The 17,045-nt window shown below is 45.3% G+C and overlaps 1 protein-coding gene and 1 long non-coding RNA gene across 2 annotated transcripts in view; one reads left to right on the forward strand and one right to left on the reverse strand.

The window, feature by feature from the left end:
- The window catches only part of UBASH3B (ubiquitin associated and SH3 domain containing B), a 60,636-nt gene extending 56,059 nt beyond the window's left edge, over positions 1-4,577 (reverse strand). Inside the window, exon 1 of the mRNA XM_065040550.1 lies at positions 4,277-4,577. Within this exon, the coding sequence (XP_064896622.1) occupies positions 4,277-4,437 (161 nt within the window). The 5' untranslated portion in view covers positions 4,438-4,577. The remainder of the gene's footprint in view (positions 1-4,276) is intronic.
- Positions 4,578-12,769: 8,192 nt separating this feature from the next.
- Positions 12,770-15,798, forward strand: LOC110363756 (uncharacterized). Its single transcript, XR_010467933.1, has 2 exons — positions 12,770-13,904; positions 15,569-15,798. It is a non-coding gene; the product is annotated as an uncharacterized LOC110363756 (long non-coding RNA).
- Positions 15,799-17,045: the final 1,247 nt, after the last annotated feature.

The raw sequence follows: 17,045 nt of genomic DNA on the forward strand, positions 1-17,045 counted from the left end.
CCCAAATCCCACTGGCTTGAATAACGGGCACGGATCACTAGGGGCAGCTTTTCCCTAAGCCCTTGTGGCTACAGCACCTGGATTTTCCATCCAGGAGCTGAAGATTTCCTGCCGTGCTGTTAAGAAACTTTGACATCCACTTTCAGTGTAGCCTTCTGAACTGTTGCTTCTCGAAACAGTTTTAGCCATCAGCTTCTTCACTTGGGATGGGGTTTTCCTCCACATCCCCCAGGCCAACACAAGTCACTGTGAATCACAAAAACCCCTCTAAAGCTTGGGCTTAAGTGGGACTTAGGGGATGCCTCTGCTTTGGGCTGGTCCTTTGGAGTACGATGCGTTTCAGCCAAGGGTATTTGCAGAAAACTAATACCCTGAAAGCAAAGCCACGAAGGAACAGAAACCACTTCAAAACCGAAAGATTATCTGCAGCGCTTTTCTCTCCATGCCGTATTTTCCCAAATCCAGCTCAAACCCTTGAGGAATAAGAGACTTCGCAGCCTTTCTGGGCTGAAATACTGCGATGTTGCTAAATCTGTTACTAGGCAAAACATGTTTTAGTAGCCTAGAAAACATTTTCAAAACACAAGGGAAGATTTTACTGTTTGTAAACCGGATCTGAGCTGCTTTTCTTTGAGAATAATGAAACTCTTAATACTTCTAAATTCTCCTAGTTACTCAGAAAGCAAATCTAAATTGGACCGGCTCGGTTCTATTCAGGACCAGGGAGAACACGGTGCAGCTTTGTGAATTAGCTCCTCTTCATGGGCATGAACACAGAGTTAAACCCAGGTGGTGGGAGGAAACGTTTAAACTGCACAATATTCCTGTCCATCCCATTTTTATGAAGGGGAAGAAACATTGTTAAGAAACTTTGACATCCACTTTCAGTGTAGCCTTCTGAACTGTTGCTTCTCAGAACAGTTTTAGCCATCAGTTATGTCTGGATCACTCGGTAGCACAGCATTACACGTTGAATCAACATTACAGACCAATCTGTAGATGATATTCTCCCCTTTTCAGGCTGAGATGATGGCAAGTTGAGTTTTGGAAAGCTCTGCCACCTGTGTCAAGGACAGTGCTCACGTCTCACACTCAGAGCACAGGGCACAGCATCCAGAGAACCATGGTTCCTGTAATGTAAGAGCTCTGTTTACGGGCAGTGATTTCCCCAGTCTAAGTAATGACAGAGCCCAGAGAATTACCTTCATTTTTCTAGGTCTGGATCTCTTCTGAAACTACCTCAAAATTCCAAGTTGTATGCAGAAACTCAAGCCATGTTTAATATTGTGTATATTTATATATTCATGCACATATCCATATCCAGAATTTTTTTTTTTAAAAAACAGCAAACAGGAATTTTTCGCATACCAGAATTTTAACTTTCTGGTTTTGAGGATGTTTTGGAGGAGTTTAAATTCTGATGAGAAACTTAAAACTGAACCACTGGACTCACAGATTGTAGAGCCACACTGATTCCTGCACCATGCAGGATTTCAACTGCTTATCCCTCTATTAGTTCCAATAACTTTAGTTAAAGGCCTTCTTCCATCCTGAAGAAAACTGTAGTCTAGCACTAAATTTTCCAATGTTTACTGTGAGATACATGTTACATGTAGGTTTTTTAAACATTGCTTGTACACGCATAATAGTTTAAAGTGATGCCCTGTGGAAGCCTGTTCTTGTGTTTAGGGCCTTGTGACACTGGGGATGTGGTTAGAATTCTGTGTGGCCCCAGGTAAAATGTTTGTCTCAGTGCTCAGATTGCTAAATGGCAATTGCAACATCACCTTTGCCTTCCTTCCTTGTTTAAATCCAAAACCACTTTGGACAGGGCCAGCCTACTCCTGCATGACTAGACAGTACAGAATATAATGGGCTAATTGCAGAATAAAAAAATTACTAGTGCTGAAAAAAATATAATGGAACAGCTCTTTGGAGTAATAGTCCAAAGCGATGACATACTGCAGTGCTTTGAGCAATTTCCACCCAGCCAGGATCGTCCTGGCCGTCTGAGCTCTTATTGCTGTTATGAACTGTAAGCATGGAGAAGAATGATTGAATAACTTGAAAAGAATAAAGCTGAGTTGTCCATTGGTAGGAGTATGAGGTATAGAGGTTACTGGAGCTGGGTTAGAAGCTGAAATGCAATGTGAGTACTCCCCAGGATCTCAGTACTGCCTCAAAACACCATTCTTGTGATCTCCAGGTAGCTCTTGCGTGTGTAACCCCGGCTTCAACAGTCCTCCCCGTCCCAATCAACCCCCCAGCTCTAACACGAAGCCAGGAGGCCACCGATGCCCACAGTGATGGCATTTGGTGACACGCCTGTCAGACTCGTTTGACAATGTGGAGCTTTGTTTCTCATGAGCCATCCAAACAGATGGTCACCACTTCAGAGTATCAGCCTGGCTTGTATTTGTACACAGGACCTACGGATTGGACATTCGCTGAATTCTCTGCCTCCTGTTGTAACTGTGGGGTAGAAAACAGGGGTTTGGGAGAGGACTCAAAGGGCTTTAAGGCTACTTCTCAATACTGTCTTTGGGAGACAGGATGTTTTTATCTCCTTGGTAACTCTGCGATCTCTTTCATTCACACTCGCACAGTAACATGAGTTAAAAAGCAGCTTCTGGGAAGCAGTGACCTTTAGGGAATGTCCTTTTGCCATGTGCTCCTATCTCTCCCGCTTCCGAACCTGTGTGCTGTTCCACTCTGTGCCCTTGGCAGCAGTACTTAGTTGCTTGGCTTTGTTTCTCTTTTGCTTCTTATCTGCATTTTAATGCTGAGTTATTTGTAGTATTTCCAGCAGGATGGAATAGGGGCGCTAATTGCTACCTCACATTGGGAAAGCGGTCCCCTCCCCGTAGAGTTGTCCAACAGGGTATCTTGAATTTAGCATCAAGACAGTTTTACCTGTCTGGCTGTTTATATTTGCAATAAGTATTCTTTGCAGCTGGGGATATTTCACCTCTTTCTCTGGCTTGCTCTCTGTGTTTAACCTTCTTTATCTTGTACGGTGAAGCTTTAGGTCCATTTTTGTCAAATATTAGTGTTTACTGGGCAAGAATATGAACCGTAGACGTAGTTCCTCAACTAACGGTTAGGTAAGATTGGGAATAACTGTCAGCCTTGATGGCACTGTTGTACAGGTAATAACTAGTTTCTTTCATAGTATCAAGCTGTTTTTTCTCTAGCTACACTGAAAGATGCACGTCTGCTCTTCCAAATGAGCAGAGCATGAAGTCATTGCTCTCCTACTATCTCCATTCACAGGTGTTGTACGTATAGAAATGCTGTATGCTGATTTCAATAGATAACTATAGATCACTGACAGATATAAGGAGCATAAGTAGGACAATGGGCACATTAGATTTTCTGTGTGCACTAGTGGATCCATGGCAATCTCAGGAATCCACAGAAGACATATATCCTTAAAACTGCATGTATCTCTATATTTATAAAACCAAACTGCATGAAGACAGGCTATAAAACCACCAAGTTCTGATTGGTATCAGCAACAAAAGGAAAACTTAAGCAGCTCAAGGAATCATCCAAATCCCTGCTGGTTTCATTTGCATCCTAAAGCACACAGTCCCACTTCAGGAGTTGCTATGTTTAAAACTGGGAGAATCATTATTAAGTTATCATTAGGTTGCTGCCTAATTAATTTAAAGCATAAGCACATGCAAGGAGATTACACCAGGGCATTGCTAACTCGGGCACGAATAACCTACCACTTTGGACTATGGAAATTTTAGTCTATCGCTCCGTTCCCTGACTCGTACGCGGATTAAAGAAAATCTCCCGGGCGACCAAAAGCAATTGCACCAAGGGCTTCCTATTTTCAAGGCATAGAACTACGGGCTCTGATCTCAACTGGGGGGTGCAAAAAAACCGCCTCCCCGCCGCTCCCCGAACTTTGCAGCGGTGCGGAGGCCCCTTCAGCACCGCGGCTCCCGCGGGCGGCGGGGACGGGACACGGCGCTCCCCGGGACGGCACCTGCCGCCCCCCCGCCACCTCCCTCGCCCCCACCGGAGCCGGGGCAGCGACCATGCGCATCCTCGGCCCGTCCGGCATCCCCGCAGCGCTCCGGGAGCGCATCCCCCGCTGGCCAGGCCGCTCCGGGAGCGCATCCCCGGGGCGCTCCGGGTGCGCATCCCCCCGCTGCCCGGCATCTCCCGCCGGCCGGAGCTCCCCCCCGCTTCCCGAAAGGAGCCCGTCGCTTCTCGCCGCCGTAAAACGAAAGGGGGAAGAAGGGGCCGTGCGCCGACTTACGCCCGGGCTTTTGGGAAGCCCATTGACAGCAGGATCTCTAGCGACGAGCCATGTTTGATGGTCCCCGCGCGGTGCTGCCGGTTCCGCCGGGGGATGACTTTGCTGTACAGCTCGTCTTTGGCAGCCATGGCGTGCGGTGCGGGCTGCCCGCGCTGGGCCATCACGCAGCCATCGCCGGCCGCGCTGGGCCATGCACACCCGCAGAGCCCCGCCGGGGGCCGGGGCCGGCCGCTCCTCCGCCCCCAGCCCAGCCCACCCCGCCGCTCAGCGCCCACCCGCCGCCCCGGCCACGCGTGTGCGCCCCGCGGAGCCCGCGCAGACAGCAGCGGCTTCGCAAAGGAGAAGCCGCGGCCCCAGCGCAGCCCGGCCCCCCCCGCTCTTAAAGCCGCCTCCGGGCGGGCGGGGGGACGGGGAGGGCAGCCCCACGCGGTCCCCGGGGCGCCCACCCGGCGTGGGCGATGCTCGGGGGCTGACCCACGGGGGGATCACAGAACCCCAGAATGTCAGAGGTTGGAAGGGACCTGGAAAGCTCATCCAGTGCAATCCCCCCATGGAGCAGGAACACCCAGATGAGGTTACACAGGAAGGTGTCCAGGCGGGTTGGAATGTCTGCACAGAAGGAGACTCCACAACCCCCCTGGGCAGCCTGGGCCAGGCTCTGCCACCCTCACCCTCAACAAGTTGCTTCTCCTCTTTCACTGGAACCTCCTGTGTTCCAGTTTGCACCCATTGCCCCTTGTCCTGTCACTGGTTGTCACCCAGAAGAGCCTGGCTCCATCCTCCTGACACTCCCCCTTTCCATCTTGATCCCCAGGAATGAGTCCCCCCTCAGTCTCCTCTTGTCCAGCTCCAGAGCCCCAGCTCCCTCAGCCTTTCCTCACACGGGAGATGCTCCACTCCCTTCAGCATCTTGGTGGCTGCGCTGGACTCTCTCCAGCAGTTCCCTGTCCTGCTGGAACTGAGGGGCCACAACTGGACACAAGATTCCAGGTGTGGTCTCCCCAGGGCAGAGCAGAGGGGCAGGAGAACCTCTCTGACCTACTGACCACCCCCTTCTAACCCACCCCAGGTACCGTTGGCTTCCTGGCCACAAGTGCTGATGCGCTGAATGAGGAGTTGGGGGATGCACTGAGCAGGGCCACTGGTGGAGCAGATAGGAGAAATGGAGGCTTTCTCTAAAAAAGCAATAGCACATGGCCAAAGAATTATTTTGGGGTTGTTTTTGGTGGAAAAGAGCGTGATATTGACCTAATGCTGTGGGACAGAGAGCAGAGGGGAGGTGAGGAGCAGCGCATGATAACGCTGGGACTTTGGGGGCTCTGGCTGCCATTTGATGTGCCTTTGATGTGGTAGCACTGGTGGTTGAAGTCAAGGTAGCGAGAGACAGAAGAGCTGTGCTCCAAAATTTCCATCTCAGTCTTGTGCTTCTGCATCCCTCTCAGGCTGTCACTTGGAATATACGGGACTGCCCTTCCCACTGTACGGTCTGCATGTTCCTATGGGCTGGGTGGGACAAATATCACTGCTTTCTTCCTAGCTGTATTTCAGTTCAGGCTTCAGTTTGGGATGTAAACCAAGGGGTTTATCCAGTATCCTCCTCCTTTGTCTCTTTTTCTTCCCTCCTCCATCACACACCTCAGAGCCTCCCTGCTTTCTCCTTCACTTGTAAAGACCAGCAGAAACCACTACGGATCTTCCCAGAGCAGGCCCAGCTCATGGCACTGTAAAGAACAGCATGAAATTGCAACCATGCAAATAAATCAAAACCACTGCGAGGCATTTTTAAAACGTGCCAGAGATGGGGAAAAAAAGACCCTTCCCGGTATCTGCTCGTTCCCCTCTCATTATTTGATGAGAAACTCCAGTGCTACACTGGGCTCTGTGTTCCCATCCTCGCGCTGCCTGAACCAACAAGCGCTGTGAAAATTAAAGCTCCAGAAGGATGGCGCACAAAGCGCTGCTTGTTTGTTCCTTGAAGTCACTTTTCGCTTCTTTGATGTTGCTGAGGCGCCGATTCTTTCGTTTACCCTCGCTATTAATTGGCGAGAGCTTCGTTAAAGTCAGTGGAGGAAAGCAAGGAGTGTTTAGTCATGGATTTCAGCTGGGTTAGGCAGTTTGTAACCATGAAATCGGGATCAGGCACCCCGTCTATTCCATTTAATAGAGGAGGAGAGTTAAGGGTTATTAATAACAATATTTGCACTGAACCATAAGAAGCGTTTGTCACTGACAAACTCATCCCCAGCAACACAGAGACACAGCTTGTTTGGGATCTATGAAAGAAGAAGATGAAGAGCCCAAATTACTGCTGATCCCACCTTCCCACCTCCCAAACAAGCACTGCAGGCAAGAATCTGATCAATGTACAGGGATCGGCAGCCAACAATCTGCAGGGTTTGCTGTGCTTTGGTTTAACTTGATCTGCTTCATTCATGCCTGTTTTCTTGCTCCAGCTGTATTACTCCATCAGGAAATAACAATAAAAATGCAATTAGCTATGGAAGCAGCTTCCAGGGACTCTGCCCTGGTGAGAATCTCTTTCCTCTAACCATGCAAAATTCAACTAAAAAAATCCACATTATAGAAGTTGTGATCCAGAAGTTCTGTTGGTTGGATGATTTGCTACAACTGACTCCACTGGAAGCATCAAAGATGTTACAACAACCAAGAAGGAATAGAAATAAGATGTTTACACATCCATTCTAGCTGAGTAAAACTCAGTGAAACTGGCTGCGTACGCCTTGAAATGGGTTTTCAAACCTGCCTTGTGTCCTTGTAACTTTAGTGCATTTGATCTGGCTGTGCTTCTTTACTTTAAATCCCCCTCATTAGGAAGTAGTCTTTTTTTAAATTATTATTTTTATTATTATTATTATTTTAATTTTACCACTTCAATGATGGAAAACGTGCAACGCAGAATTAATTGAGGGGAAAGTGGACAGTGAGTGGGAGAGTTGCTATGTACTTCAATGAGAAGGGGTCAAGCTCCTAATGAATTTGAGCCAAATTTATCTGCCTTCCCAGCCTGATGCTGCCTCCTGGCATTCACATGCAAAGGGTTTGCTCTCTAACAATAGAAATACTCTGAAATAAACAGCACAACAGCAGGAAACGGAGCAGAGGTTTTGCTTTCCTCCTTCCTAACTCCCCTCCCTTCCAAAAGGGCTCAGATGCTTTCAGAAAGTCCTCGTTTGCGCCTCTGCTTTTGAATTATTACCAGCTGAATCGCCTGTTTTTGCCCCAGGGGGAGGGACAGGGACAGGATGTGGAGCTTTTCCTGGGCCAGCACCTCCTGTGTAGGAGCAGCAAGGAAAAACCCATCCCCTCTCCCTCCCAGAGAAAGAGAAAAGCAATCTGCCATGAGGCACATCTTGAATCAAAGCTGAGCAGTGAAGGACACAGCAAGATTGCTGTTTCCTAGACTTTGAGCCTGGCCTTGCAATAATTTGCATGCTTAAGCAATTTTATACACACAGATACTCCACATGGCAACTTTGGGCCTGTGCTACAGCCTTTCCCCCTTCTCTTGCTTTGCCAAGTCTGTCTTTCAGTTATTTGAAGTGTCAACCCTGTGCCCGAGCACCTGAATGTGCTAAATAATGAAAAAATAGAATTGAGTCGACTCTCAGCACTTTTTTCCCTTTTTTTTTTTTTCCTCCCGAGTTTCCAAAGGTCAAGAAACAATGATTTATCACTGAGAAAAATGAACAGCTGCCTCACGCTTGATCCAAAACAGCATGAAAACGGAGTCGAAATTATTAGGCGGAGTTTTTGCAAAGCTGCGACCAAAAAACCTTCAGCAAACTTCAGCCCATTTCCTATGTAGCTGGTAAGTGCATTGTGGGCAGTGTCTTGTGACGGTTTGTGTTGTAACATCTGAGCGTGTTTGGAAGTGGAAGAACAACATTCCTGAGAGCAGCTCAGCCTAAAACACCTTTGTCCAGGTATTTTACCTGTTTGGGCTTCGATAACTGGCCTGGAATGAGCATTTATTTGTGGTTCTGTCCCGCAGGGGTAGTTTGTTCTTTGCTAAACATCCATCTGCCTACATGAGCCTCCTCTTCTCTCATCACCGCAATATTTGAGCCCCTCCAGAGTATTTAAAAATAGAAAGAGCAGCTGGGTTAGAGAAGCACAGGATTCTATATATTGTCCAGAAGGTTTTCTCACCCTTCACTGTATCTACCTCACCTCAAGCTTTTGCTGTGAGATTTGAGCCCTGGGAGGATTCATTAGGGCTGTAGAGCACTCCTGAAGGGCCAGGGATTTTTTATCCATCTCCAGCTTTTATTGCCTGGAGGTTTAATTCCAAACTGCGGCCTTGGGGGTGGATTGGGGTCCTAGCACTACTGGCTTCATTAGGGAGCAGCTGGGAAGGATGGAGGATGCAAACTGGCCACAGAATTTGCTCTTCTAGCTTGGATTTCCATCACGTTTGGAGTGTATTTTCCTCATTACAACCAAAATCCACTTGAATTTCATCATCATCCGAGCAGGACTGTCAGGTATGAGCCAAGAGGGAAAGCATCCTTCAGGTATCGCACTTTGCAGATGACATCCAGTGCAGCTTATCCGACTTTCGAGCCCGGTTTTCAGTGTGAAAGAGAAATAAAACAACACACCTATTTAAAAATGCTGATTTTTGGCTAGAAGGCAACAGGGGATTCTGTGTGGGGAAGGACTCCTGGTTTTCTTGCTGGATGTGCCTGGGGAATGATTCATTGCACCAGCTCTCCTCTGCAGCCCCGTTCTCTGGGTTCAGCACCCGTGCAGTGCAGGTACTCAGGGTGCGTTAGAGCAGATTTTGCCTGCTTCATTTGGCACTCTTAGCAGAATGGCCTTTCATGGGTCATTAAAAAATGAACAAACCACAGGTCGGAGCGGTGAATAGCCACGGCTTTGCAAAGATGGAGTTTACCCTCTCCTAACCCCTGCAGCGCTGCGTATTTCTTCATATATCCAGCAAAATGTTGCATGCAGCAAATCTGTTGAATTTCTCCTTGCAGACTTGCTGCGGCAGCGCAGGTGTGAAAAATGCTTGCAGTCTGTTCGGTAACATAGGTCGCATTTTTGAGGGGAACTAAAGCCTGGATATCGGCATGAAATCCACTTAGACTGGGCTTAGAAGCCTGGTTAGCTCTTCAATCCTGGTCTCTGTTAGTGGAAGAACAGTTGAGCAACCAAAAGATTAATAGGCTCCCAACTTCTAACCCACGTGCAAGAAACATCTTGAGCATTGGCTGTCTTATCTATTGGATTTTGTGTCTGTTTCTGCTACACTTGTAGGAATCTAGTTTGGTACGGTGATTATTTATTTGCTTGGGAACGGGCCAAGGAATAAGGAGATACAATACAAAGCTGCTGGGATTTCCCCAACTCCCCCACGCAGTGAAATCTGCTGTTCTGTCTCAAAGGCAATAAGAGACTAAATCAGGGGAGTGACACTTTGGCTCCTTTTCTCATTTTTCACTGGTTATATTTGTGTTTTCACTTTATTTGGATATGGCAACAGCCTTGGAATGGAGAAGAGAATGAAAGTGCTTACAAGCGAAAGTGAAAATGTTTAATCAGGTTTCACAGAGGTCATTGAAATAGAAAACAACAGCAATAAAGGAATGGTAGAGGTAAGAAAACAAATGGAAAATATTTCTAATGTAGTCGTCAAACATGCTCAGGAACATCGGAGACTAATTTTTAATGTTAAGAATTTTATCTGGAAAACAGCACTTTAATAATGCACATCCTTTTATTACAGAAAAGGATTGTTTTACATGCACGTGTATGTCCATTATAGACACATTTACGTAGCTTGAGAGGAACTTAAAGATATAATTTCAATATGAATGCACATCGTCCAACATCCTGCTTCAGCTGCAAGTGTTTGCAATTTATTTCATATTTAAATCTTCATTATATGAACGACTAAAAGAGGCTGTTCTCTGTAAATCAAATTCCACCCTATGTGTAACTCTTTGCAACCATTTACTAAAACGTTACATTCATACTTTAGAGCATAAATTTACATGGTGCTTTGATTTCAGCTGCTACTGTCTTTATCTGACTGAAGGATGCAGCCAATTCAATCCGCCCAGCCAAAACTCTCATGTCTACTAATAATACTTCCAATAAACCTTTCTCTTGTCATCTTGTCATAATGAAGATTTACTGGTTAATGCCACAGTCCTAAAACTATATACATGTGTTTAACTTTACTCCTCAGCGTAGCCTCATTGTACTCCCAGCAATGAAATGAAGTCCTTGCATCAACATCTGCTGGGCTGGGACCCAAGGTAAGACTTGATGCCTTAACACATCACATAAAAATAAACGTGTTCCTCTGTCATTGCTTTGTAGTTTTGCTTATCCAGCTCTGCTAGGATGAAGTAGCTTGCAGTGGCGTTATCCTGCTTGTGTTTCTTGTTAGGACTTTGAGGGGTAAACAAAACAAGGCAAGCAAACAGGGAAAGAAAAGAGTTCCTGTTTGCAAATAATTTCCCATCTGTTTCTCATTCTGTTCGACTCCGGGGAAAATTTCCACGCTGTATACATCTCGTTTTAAAGAACACAAAGTCTGGATGAACGCTTTGAGCTTCCTACTTGGGAACTGGATTCGTGTTTCACTTGGATGTGTGTAAACGGCCCACGGAATTCCCTGCAGGAATCCTTGGCTAAAAGCAACCCCGGAGTCATTACAACCAAACTCCAAGTTGCTGCTTAATAGAGGAGAAAGGATCTTCAGACAACTACTAGAGTTCCTAGAGAACACTCCTTTGGGTTTTCTGGACATCCTGCATTAATTGTCTTTACAATCTGAACATAACAAAAATATATAAATGTAAAGGTTTTGTTTGGCAAAGCATTTTTGAATAATTCTGTAGCATCATTAAGATGGAGAATTGTTGTGGTTTGTGTTCAAAGTATGGTCTGAAAGCTCATTATCTCCATTAAATCTGGTAGGATTTCCTGTATCAACCTCTGAAATTCCAAAGACAAAGTCCAAAGTGGCTGGATTCAGATTCCTGCTCTAAGTCTAGTAACATTGTCTTTTTAGAGGCATTCTGTCAAAGTGTAGCTGATGAAATAGCTGCACTTAGACAAGCAAAAATATGGATAATTACAAATGTGCTTTTATGGAGGCCAACAGAGTTTAAGCTTGGGCTTGAAAGACAGGATCCGCTTAAGTAGTTGGAGACTGTGACTACAAAGCATCTTGCAATGATGTTCACTAAAATCGCCTCCTTGAAGGCACCTAAAATACACGAGATTCTTCACAGGTCCAGGAGTCAGTACAAGGGGATGGTGGAAAAAGCTCTACCCATGTTTTCTATCATTGTGCCACAGTACGTGATCATAGACCCTTAAGCCGAGACTAGAAGTCTGTTGCTCTTTCCCTGCTGGATTTTGGTGCTGCGCTTCCCTCTTGTGTTTGCTGGTATAACTGTATTTGCAGAGCTGTGTGCTTGCAGGACACACACTGAGCCTCACACTCCTCAGGAGTGTCCCCAGCTTTTTTTTGCCCTTCCTTGATGATGTTCTTTCCTAAGAGTTCCCGGAATCATTAATTCCCCATGTTATTCTTCTTTTCTTTTTCTGTTTTGTGCATTGAATATAGCATGAGAGAGTTCTGGCCAGCTTGTGTGACATATGGCTGAGGTCACCAGAAGAAGAGTTGCCCTGGGACAGTGACATTTTGACTTTTTTATGAAAGAAAAGTCCACGTAAGGGAACACTGATTTCTCATAAGAGAGAAAGGTCCAGCTTATCCTTTGAGACTCCAGCCCATGGAGTTTAAACCAGCCTGTAAATGATGACAAAATCAGGGTCTGGTCCTAGAGCTGTTAAGTCCGGACTATGATTGTGTACCCTGTCTTTTTTTAGGCAAGACATGAACCAATGAGGTTTCCTATTAGCTGTTGTGTTCCAGCACATTTTGCTCATTTTTGCTTTAAAGAAAAATCATGGAGTAGTGAAACCCTCAGAACTACAGTAACTCCAGGAAATTACTTCTCACCAGGATGAATAAGGAGGTTGCATCTCCTTAATTACAGTGTGCCTAATCATGTTTATTTGTTTGTTTTCCGTTTTCCTGGTTCTGCTATTTCTAAGCTATATGCCAGAGGTTAAAACCTCAGCCCATCAGTATTTCAAAGAAAGGGGAGCTGTCATGGCATATAAGGAAATTCTGCTTTATTTCTCAAACATTTCATTGCATTCTGCACAATATTTAAGTAGTTTTTTGACAAATCAACCCCCCTCAAGAAATCAAAACATGTAGTTTTATAGCAGATGGGGCTCACAAGTTCAGGCATCCTTATAGTATATACAGACAGATGCTTGTCTTCCTCCCTCAGCTCTGGATTTGACACCATAAGGAAGGCAGACATAAGAGTTGAGATCAGCTTCCCTCATTTAACTATGCTGAAAGGGACTTCTAACACTGAATATTGGATAGAAATATTTTTCAGTCATGTCTTCAAAAGCCTGGGAGTTGCTCTGCTGAAATTTAACTATCTCTGTGGTGAGTTGTAGTTACTTGTTTGGCAAAAGTTCAGCTGGGTATTTAAGTATGGACTTTGTTTCTATTCTTCTTATACAAAACAGGTTTGCTTGATGTTATTTAGCGCACACCGTGCTGCTGTCAGCTATTGATTTGGAGCAGGGAAGTTTCCAGCAGGTCAGGTAAAGAGAGATGAGAGCACTTGATTTTAATCCAGGCCTCAAATGACTTGTTTCCATTTATCCTCCTCCTTGAAAGCCTGGCAATTATTTATTACAAAACAAGGATGGGGAAAAGAAACCCAAACAAATGGAGGTACAGTATCTGTGTGATTGAAGCTGAGGTTTCCAGACATGACGTGAGACCTTTAATGGGACTGCATTAGGATGTTTAGCCAGAATGCGATCGCTGCCTCTCAGCGCATTGTGAGGTGCTTTGGTGATGGTGGGGAAGGGGTTGCGGCTTGTTAGCGATGAATTGCCATCCTTGGAGGCACACGAGAGCTTTCAGTGTGGAAATAAGAAACCTAAGGCATTCTGAGCCATAGGCAAGGCGAGCTAAATTAACTGGCTTCATTCATACGCGCTCTGATTCGGCCTGGGAGCCAGCGTTCGGCCTGTTGATTAGGCCTGCTGAGCTTGGCCTGAAGATTTCTTATTCTCTGCCTTAAACTTACCTCAAAACTCAAGCATACACCCCACCAGGAGCAGCTGCGTTTTGGTAGCGAGACATCCAGGATTACAGTAAGCTGACTTGTTCTGTTTTGAGTGCTGAATCGGGCTTTTTTTGTGCTAACCAGTCGTTTTTAAGAAGCCTGTTGGGAGCTGGGAGGAGGTCGAAGGCATGAAGGAAGCAAAAAGTTCACTTTGGTGAACAGGTGTTTTGCACAGGTGTTTGGTGTTACAAGAAACAGGCAATTTAGAACTCATCAGAGACCAAAGCTGTGCTTTAAAAAGAACTAAAGGGACACAGCAACTGTTTTGGTGAATCAGATCTTCCTGGCTTCGGAGAGTGGGAGTTCACAGTAACCCAGACTGAGGTTTTGTTTGGTTTTGTCTGTGGAGTTTCGCCAAGTTTTATTTCATTTCTCGCAACCCATTAAAGCACAAAGGAGAAAAGGACCCTTTTGAGGTGGGACAATTTCATTAATTGGCTGGTAATTCTGGGGGTGCGTTGATGCCTTTGCATCACTGTGGTGATTAGAAAGCTCATTTGTGGTGTGTGATTATAGCAAATGCTGATGTGAGTTTGTTATGTTTGCTACTGGCCTGGGATGGTGGGGTCTGGAATTACGGTGTAATTGCAAACAGCATTTCATTCTGCAAAACCCACTGGCAAAACCTTCCTGTGTCTTAGATGCATAAAAACTGGAGGAAGTTGCATTGGCAGGTTGTTAGTGCAGTATTAGTCAATGTATGTAATTCCTTTTGTGTACCTGAAATAGCCCTGAATAGAATATCGTGCCCATCCTGTATAAAGCAAATACTGGACACAGTTGTGATGCTGAAGGGGGAGAATCGCAGATTCCAGAGCAATTGCTTATGGGGCAGATGTCCTGATTTCCCCCCCAGGACATTGGTTTCGAGCTGGTATAATTCCACAGGGATGAACAGTTATAGGCAGTGCAGCTGAGCGCAGAGCCCGGCCTAAAACACTTCCTAACCACCACCACTGTCTAGACAAAAGGCTGTCCTATGACCAAAGCAACAGGACCTTAAAATGAGGGCAACGGTCCAAGTGCAGCAAACGGTTTGGCACGTTAAGCTGTGTAAAACGTTTGTGTGGGAGGGAGATTTTTGGCAAGGGAAGCAGTTTTAGAAGTGAAAAAAAGCAATTTAGCGCCCAGAGCTCTTTCTGCACTGGCCTTCTCTCTACTCATATAGGCCAGGTGAAACTGTGGTGAAAGAAACACCTGGAGAGCTTTTATTTCAAACAGAATACAGCTTTTTGCCCCATCTAGTGGGTATAGTATGTATTGAGCCTGGAGTTTGTTGTATTTTAATTCCAGCGTGCAATTTATCTAACACAGCTCTCAGTCTCTGATTTTAGTTTTGCCTTCTGGCTGTTTGAACAATACTTGTACATGTTAAATACACAGAGTTAGTTCTCACACAGAGAAATAGCTGAAGCATCAGTTATTGAAAGGAGGCGGTGAGTGAATAGGGTGCATCTTTTGGCAGAATGAGATTATGAAAAGAACAGTCTGGAAAATGTCAAGATTATCTAGGTGAGCTGAAAAGGATGGGTACCCAGAACTGGGAAAGGAGAAAACAGAAGGAACTATAAGACGTGTTCCTCTGAAAGCTGATATGTTTCAGAGGAAGAGTTCTCTGGGTGGAGGGACAGAAAGGGGAGAGGACAAGTTGGTCACCGGTGACGGGATAGGATGGGAAAGCTGTTCCTGGGCTGGTTTTTGTATCAGTGCTGCATGTCGTTCTCCCTCATGTGATGGGTTGGGAAGTTCTTTCCCCTTCCTCATGCCTTTTCCAGAGTAGCTATTTCTCACGTGAAGAAGGTCCCTTCTTTAAAAAGCTAAGGGCTTATTCATGTTGCAGTTTTAAACGGTGCAAGTGTGCTCTTTGGTGTGTGATGAGGCTATTCTTGGCATCTATGAGAATGAAAAAGAATAAAAGTTTTTCTTAATTGTGAAGTAAATTCACTTGGATTCAGGATGAAATATTAAAATACTGGCACAAAATTAACCTCGCTTTCTTGGGGCTGCTCTAAGTGTGCTTGATGTCTGAAGTACCCTATCTGACCACCACATTGTGTGATATTTTGCAATACTGTTACAGAGCTGACATCCGGGTCCTGAAGGCTCCTCTGCATCACCGACTCCCTCCAAACATCTCTCTGAAGCTCAGGATCGTCTTGTGCTCCAGAAAACCTCTGGCAGAGCCAGCCCGTAGCTGTGCCAAGATGTGAATTGTGTGGCAGCTCTGCTATCTGCCAGGAGGGAGAAATCATTCTCAGACCTCAGTAGCAAAAAGGGTATTTCTTGCAATAAATTTTGCTAATGCGTTTAGTTCCTGGGCCAAAGAGGTGGGTTTGTGCTGAAGGGCCATCTGGCTTGAGGATCGGGAGTGGGTTTTAGATGGAAGAAACTGCATAATCAGTGTGGTGCAGACACGTCTGAAAACAGAACTGAAGCTCCTAGTTCAGTTATGTGCTTTCCAAACCTTTTCTGCTCTACTAATGACTCAGTAACACTTGCAAATCAGACGTGTTTCCTACCCAGCAGAGTGCGTAGAGGCTGTAGTATTATGTACAGCGGCTGATTCTTTGTCTCTTGATTCCACCAATTGGGGATATTTCCTACCTTGCCCTTTGACTTTTTATTTAAAACATGTAAAATATTATTGCAGTTCTTGGACAAAAAAAAATTGGAGTGGTAAGGGAACAATTATTATTTCATTTACTCTAATATGGTAAAACAGATAGTCTTCTTTCAGGCATACTTTTAATCTGGTTAAGTATTGGACACAATATACCATAAGGGTACTAACAGTGTTTCACGTAGGAAATAGAGGAATGAGGGCTTACCATTATAAAGTGTAGTAGCTCTGAATTTGTTCTGGTTATGTTAATCTTTCCTCGCTGCTTAAGTCACTGCGTCCTCGTCTTTAGAGAGCAGTAGTTTGCTGACAATGACCTGTGCTGAGGTAGTATTTCCAATTGTTTCCTAAAAGAATAGGAGCCAAAACCCCAACAGTAGGTTTATAGAGGATGAGACAAATTTACCCCTAGACCCTGGACGTGTCCTGTCTTTCACTTCGCAGATCCTGTGCTCGATTTTCAGTTGCCCAAAGCTGATTGTTGGGAAGACGCACTGAGCATGTACTGAGCATGTCCCCATTTATTGCAAAAGTGACATGAAACTTGCACAACATTTACTCCATGGAGTGGAGAGCAAGATAAGGATGGAAAAAGAGATGAGCAGGACAGAGAGAACTGTTGTGTTCTACAAGAACCTGAGGAGCATCCTTGGAAACCATTCTCATGGAATGTTTCCATTTGACTGGGAACAGTTCATTGCTTGGTGAGAGAGACTCTGTCATATGTCCCATATGCTCATTTGTGACTGTGCCATGTGTTTTCTGTGTGTTATGTACAAAGTACATGTACTTCGTGCTTTGGTTACGTACCTTCCAGGACCGAGAGCAATCACTTATTAATAAGTGACTGCAGAGTGCTTGGAGATCTCTGGATGGAAGGAGCTATAGAAATGCAAACTATTATTATTTTCTAGGTCATGGGAAGAAAGCAATTACT

This window comes from Columba livia, chromosome 24 (assembly GCF_036013475.1).
Source record: "Columba livia isolate bColLiv1 breed racing homer chromosome 24, bColLiv1.pat.W.v2, whole genome shotgun sequence".
NCBI lineage: Eukaryota > Metazoa > Chordata > Aves > Columbiformes > Columbidae > Columba > Columba livia.